The sequence below is a fragment of the Helianthus annuus genome, chromosome 10 (genome assembly GCF_002127325.2).
Source record: "Helianthus annuus cultivar XRQ/B chromosome 10, HanXRQr2.0-SUNRISE, whole genome shotgun sequence".
NCBI classification, from domain to species: Eukaryota; Viridiplantae; Streptophyta; class Magnoliopsida; order Asterales; family Asteraceae; genus Helianthus; species Helianthus annuus.
Window position 1 is genome coordinate 124,670,801 of NC_035442.2, and position 6,063 is coordinate 124,676,863.

Sequence of the window (6,063 nt, forward strand, 5' to 3'; positions counted from 1 at the left end):
AGACACACATATATTTAATCATCTTCGTAAAATGCAGCGGAACATACAATAGGCCACAAATGAATGGAGCGGTGAGGGTCTGCCAATTGCCCCGTATCAGGAAGCGTTGGGTGAGCGGCGAGGATGTTACCGCGGGATGGGGCCTGACGAGGTATGACCCGCATCGGTCAACCCGACCCGGTTACAACCTATTATTTTAATATAAATATAAATGATTATTCTAGAACTTTCCATATCCGCATGGAAGTTACACAACCAAATCTCCAACTTTTCGGGAAGATCATGCAAATCCCTAACTTATCGGAATATATCCTAGGTTAGAGGAAACCCTAATGGAAAACCTATAAGTAAAGGTAAACGTATAAGGTATCTTCATCTTGCTCTCATATAACTTTCTCTTCTCAATTTCATTTTACTCCCATAAACCGGGACTTATTCTCACGCCGGAGGGTCGTTACAGGAAAAACCCCATTCCTATAACGAGTCCTAACGGTGCTTCTGTTTTGCAGCCAAGCGTTCGGGTCGCTAATCATCGAAGTCCTAACCCATAATCACCGCATAGGTCAGTGTTTCTTCATTGGCGCCATCCGTGGGACCTATTCAGTGACAGAACCTCATGGCAAGTGATCAGAACGTAGCAGATCAAACGATGACAAACAATAACCTGACGTTGGGGACGAGCCTCGCTGCCACCACACAGTCCTCCCCAGCCGTTACAAGGTCGCTGGACCCAGAGTTCGAGGCAGAAGGACGACCGCCAGGTTTTGACAACATCACCACCGTCTCTTCCCAGACTGTGGTGACGAGTCCGTTTCTTTACATGCCCTCACAACTGCAATCAAGGGAGTTAGGGGGAACTAACGGTAATATGTTCACCCCAGCGACAACTACTAATGCACAGGCTTCACGCCTCTCCTCCGTCCCTATTATCACATCGGCAAGCCCCAGCACCATCACACCACAAACTAGCAGGCCTCAATACTATCAACCTCTGACTTCCAACTCGATGCCACAGCTATACTCAGCGGCGCTTACGGCGGCATTATCGACGCCGCCTCATCAGCCCTTCGTCATGCCGGCCGGAATTATGAACGCCCCCATCACACCAGGAAACCAAATATACTTCCCTGGGTATTGTTATGCACCCCTTACGGATATTTACCCTCGTACGGGGGTTCGGCGTATCCGCTCCAGGGAACGACGCAAGGTAGCACTCAATCGCCGTACGCGGCTTACATGTCGCCTTGGTGGAATGTCCCAACGCCACAACCGGTTTACACCCAGACTCCGCCTATGGCTGAGCCTGTATACGACAGGGGAAACACGGTCAGGCCTCGGGTGTCTCCAATAGGAAACTCCAACCCTATAGTGGGAACTGCCCCGGGTATGGACGCCCCACCAGCACAGCCTATAAATGTGGAAGAAGACGAACTTACCAGACCGTACAAGCCGATAGACGCGACGTTTCGGTCTAAATTCACTCTGAAGAATCGCCGAGGCTCCTATCAAGGAAAAACCCAAGATGCGCCAAACGGTTGGCAAGTATGATGGCCTCGCCGACCCGGATGATCATCTCAACTTATTCAAGAGCGCCGGCGAAGTAGCCTGTTGGTCCATGCCCTTATGGTGCAAAATGTTCGTACAAACGCTAGTGGGCGCGGCCCGAGTTTGGTGGGATAGCCTGCCTACGGGTGAAATAGACAGCTTTGAAGATTTAGAATCGAAATTTATCTTACAGTTTAGCCAGCAGTGCAGACACACGAAAGATAGAAACGAGTTCCTCCACATCCGTCGGCGAGATAATGAGACGGTAGAAAACTTTGTCATCAGGTTTAACAAGGAAAGCCTGGCGATCCCGGGCGTGACAAATGATCTGGCATGTGGAGCTTTCCTTCAGGGGGTCAATGATGACGAGTTACTGAGAACGCTACATGGAAGGGATGGTGTACCCCCACCAATCGATGAAATACTTCGAATAGCCAAAGTATACGTCATACAAGAGAAGGCAGTGGCAGCTAGCCATACAGCCAATAGGAAAAAAGAAGCCCTAAAGAGCCAGGAGGAAAAGGATCACCGGGGATCTAAAGGCAAAAGTAGGGGAGACCGATACCAGAGAAACGACAAAGACGCGCGGTACGATAGACACCGAAACTCCTATTCAAGGAATGAGCCGTCGAAACCTCGATCCGAATACCCCAACTTAAGCAAGACACCGGCTGAAATTTTAGCCTCAGAAAACCTCAGGTTTAACCCAACAAAACCACTGAAAGATAACCCTAACAAAGATACGAATAAGTACTATGAGTACCACAAAGGGAGCGGGCATGACACCAACGATTGTTTTCAGCTTAAGAAACAGATCGAATATTTTGTAAAGGCGGGCAAATTGGCACACCTAGTAAGAGATATCAAGCAAGGCCCACCTGTCGTCAAGGAAGAAAGCGACAAGGCGGCAGGCAAGAGGCCGCATGAATTAAACATGGGGCACGCAGATATGGGAAGGGGGGCAAAACGGAGTTTCTCCACGCTCGAACCCTGGATGTTGGCAACAATGACCATAGAACCTCGTATGGAGGACTTGCACCTTACTACAGAGGCCCTGATCATATCCGCGGCAGTAGGAGACTACCGCATGAGGCGAATCCTGGTCGACACCGGGAGCTCGGAAGACATTATCTATGAGCATTGCTTCAACAGATTGCAACCAGAAGATAGAAAGTTGCTTGAATCAGTACACGCCCCCATCAAAGGGTTCACAGGGGAAAAGGTCGACCCTATCGGTTAGATCACTTTCCCGGTAACTTTTGGGCAGTCACCTAAAGAAAGAACCATACTCCTGACCTTCCTTGTGGTCCTCGCTGAGTCATACCACAACGTGATAATCGGAAGATTCACCCTGGGAAAATTGGATGCCATAGTCTCCACGGCAAGAGGTTTCATGAAGTTTCCTACACCGCGAGGTATTGCTACTGTGTTTTGTGACAAGATTAGAGAAGTACTGGGTACCAAAAGATGCCGCCAAGGGCCCACCGGAGCCACAGGCCCAGAAAGATGGTCACAATCGGGGACACTTTGTCTCCAGAAGTTAGAAACGACCTGAAGCAACTGGTAAAAAGAAATGTTGACATCTTCGCTTTTGAGCATTCTGACATGACAGGAGTCCCCCGTGATAAAGCAGAACACAAACTTGCAACGCTCCCAGGCGTTAAGCCGGTCGCAGAGGGTAAACGTAGCATGGCCCCGGACCGACGGGCAGCAGTTGTCAAAGAAGTACGAAAATTAGTGGAAGCTGGAATCCTCAGGGAAACGCAATACCATACATGGGTATCCAACCCGGTTATGGTAAAAAAGCCAGATGGCACATGGCGAATGTGCATTGATTTCAAAGATCTAAATATGGCGTGCCCCAAAGACGCATACCCGCTGCCCGAGATTGATTTAAAGGTCGATTCCTTGGTACCCTACCGATTCAGATGTTTCCTGGACGCGTACAAAGGGTACCACCAGATCAAGATGTCCAAAGAAGATGAAGAAAAAACAGCGTTTCACACCGATGTGGGCATCTTTTGTTACACCAAAATGCCTTTTGGTCTACGGAACGCCGGAGCTACCTATCAGAGACTCATGGACAAGGTGTTCGAGACACAAATCGGACGAAATTTGGAGGTCTATGTCGATGACCTTGTAATCAAAAGCAAGGAAGAAAAGCAAATGTTAGCAGACATCGAAGAAACTTTTCAGCGGCTTAGAGAATATAACATTAAATTAAACCCAAAGAAATGCTCTTTCGGGGTGGAAGAATGGAAGTTCCTGGGGGTAGTAGTCACCCGAGATGGCTTCAAAGCCAACCCAGAAAAGGTGGCCGCCATAACGCGGATGCCTTCCCCACGAACATTGAAGGAAGCTCAAGCCCTGAATGGGCGGTTAGTGGCAATCAACAGGTTCTTGGCAAGACACGCCGAGAAATCCTTGCCTTTCATAAAAACCTTAAAAGATTGCCTCAACAAGAAAAACTTCAAATGGACCAACGAAGCGGAACAAGCTTTGCAAGACATGAAACGCTTCATAGAAGGATTACCCATGCTGACAGCACCAAGGCCTAATGAAGTATTAAAGATGTATTTAGCGGCAGCTCATACCGCGGTAAGCGCCGTGCTCATGGTTGAACGAGATGGAAGGCAAACACCGATATATTACATAAGCCGGGTATTAGCGGGGCCCGAAATGCGGTATTCCACGCTAGAAAATCTGGTCTTAGCATTGTACACGCCACGCGGCGACTGAGAAGATATTTTCAGGCGCACCGTGTGCAGGTCCTAACCAATTACCCACTGCAACAAGTCCTGCACAAGCCGGAGATTTCTGGCAGACTGGCCAAGTGGGCAATTGAACTTGGCGCTTTGGACATCGAATATAAAAAACGAACAGCAGTTAAGGGGCAAGTAATTGCTGATTTTCTAGCCGAAATACCTGAAGGAGAAGCTATCGCGGACCCAGTCGTCCAGGACATCCCGGAATCCAGCACTGCCCGGCAAACCTGGAAACTATACACCGATGGGTCATCTAGTGGAAAGGGATCTGGAGCCGGCTTAATGCTGATAAGCCCAGATGAGATCAGGCTGATGTACGCCTTACGCTTCGATTTCGAATGTTCTAACAACGAAGCGGAGTATGAGGCACTACTAGCAGGTCTGAGAATGGCGAAATCTATGGGGGCGGCAAGGGTAGACGCGTATGTTGATTCGCTGCTGGTCAACAATCAGGTAAACGAAACGTACGAAGCCAAAGATGAATCAATGGCAAAATACTTGGCGAAAACAAAGGAACTCATGGATTCTTTTGACAACGTCACGCTCAATCACGTGCATAGAGGCAAGAATCAGATAGCAGATGCTCTTAGCAAACTCGCCACCTCAGGTATGGAAAAGGAAGTCAAAGTCGAAACGCTGCAGACACCGTCAATTGAAACGCGGAATGTTTCCGCTGTTACAGCGGAAGATCCTTGCTGGTACACTCCGGTTCTACGTTTCCTGGAAACGGGGGAGCTACCTCCCGCCAAGGGCGAAGCACAGAAGATACAAACGAAAGCGCTGCAATATGAGATCAATAATGGTGTCTTATACAGAAAGTCTTACCTGGGCCCACTGCTGCGATGTGTCTCCCCAACAGAGGCAAAATATCTCATCAGCGAAATCCATGCGGGTCTATGCGGCATACACGCTGGACCCCGGGCGGTGGTAGCCAAAATCCATAGCGCGGGATATTATTAGCCTGGGATGCACGAAGACGCTGTAACAGAACTTCGGAAATGCCGCAGCTGCCAGAAATTCGCTCCTCAAACAATAAGGCCCAAGAACAGCCTAGTACCGGTGACAGCAGCATGGCCTTTCCAGAAATGGGTCGTTGATATCGTGGGACCCTTCCCGCCGGCTCCCGGAAAGCTAAAGTACCTAATCGTGGCGGTTGATTACTTCACCAAGTGGGTGGAAGCTAAGCCTTTAGCCAAAATAACGGCGGACAATGCCAAAAAATTCCTCTGGGAACACATAGTATGCCGGTTTGGATTACCACTGTACCTGGTAAGCGATAACGGAACACAGTTTACAGACAAAATTTTCCAAGAATGGTGCACTCATCTCCACATCCAACAAATCTTCACGTCAGTAGCACACCCCCAAGGAAATGGCCAGGTAGAGAGGACAAACAGAAGTTTGCTGGATGGCATCAAAAAACGATTAGGCCACGAGGGAAGCTCCTGGGTGGAAGAGTTGCAAAATGTCCTCTGGGCACACAGAACAATGCCCAAAACCAGCAACAATGAAACCCCGTTTAGCCTAACCTATGGAGCGGAAGCAATGATACCCGCTGAAGCGGGATTACCATCACTACGCCGCCTCAACACAGGCGATGACAATGATAGATCTCTAAGAGGAGGCCTGGACTTACTGGAGGAAAGGCGCGAGGCAGCCGCCATCAGCGAAGCAAAATACAAGAAGGCATTGGAAAGATATTATAACAAGCGAGTGGCCAAACAGAATTTCAAAACAGGAGATTACGTCATGC

General features: G+C 49.0%; 1 protein-coding gene across 1 annotated transcript; it reads left to right on the forward strand.

Moving 5' to 3' along the window:
* Positions 1-1,522: 1,522 nt before the first annotated feature.
* LOC110882495 lies at positions 1,523-2,785 on the forward strand. Its single transcript, XM_022130500.1, has one exon. The coding sequence runs from the start codon at positions 1,523-1,525 to the stop codon at positions 2,783-2,785; it is 1,263 nt and encodes a 420-aa protein (XP_021986192.1).
* The last annotated feature ends 3,278 nt before the right edge of the window (positions 2,786-6,063 follow it).

What these genes read in the sequence shown, in the direction of transcription:
- LOC110882495 (XM_022130500.1), top strand. Translation starts at nt 1,523, where the DNA reads ATGCGCCAAACGGTTGGCAAGTATGATGGCCTCGCCGACCCGGATGAT.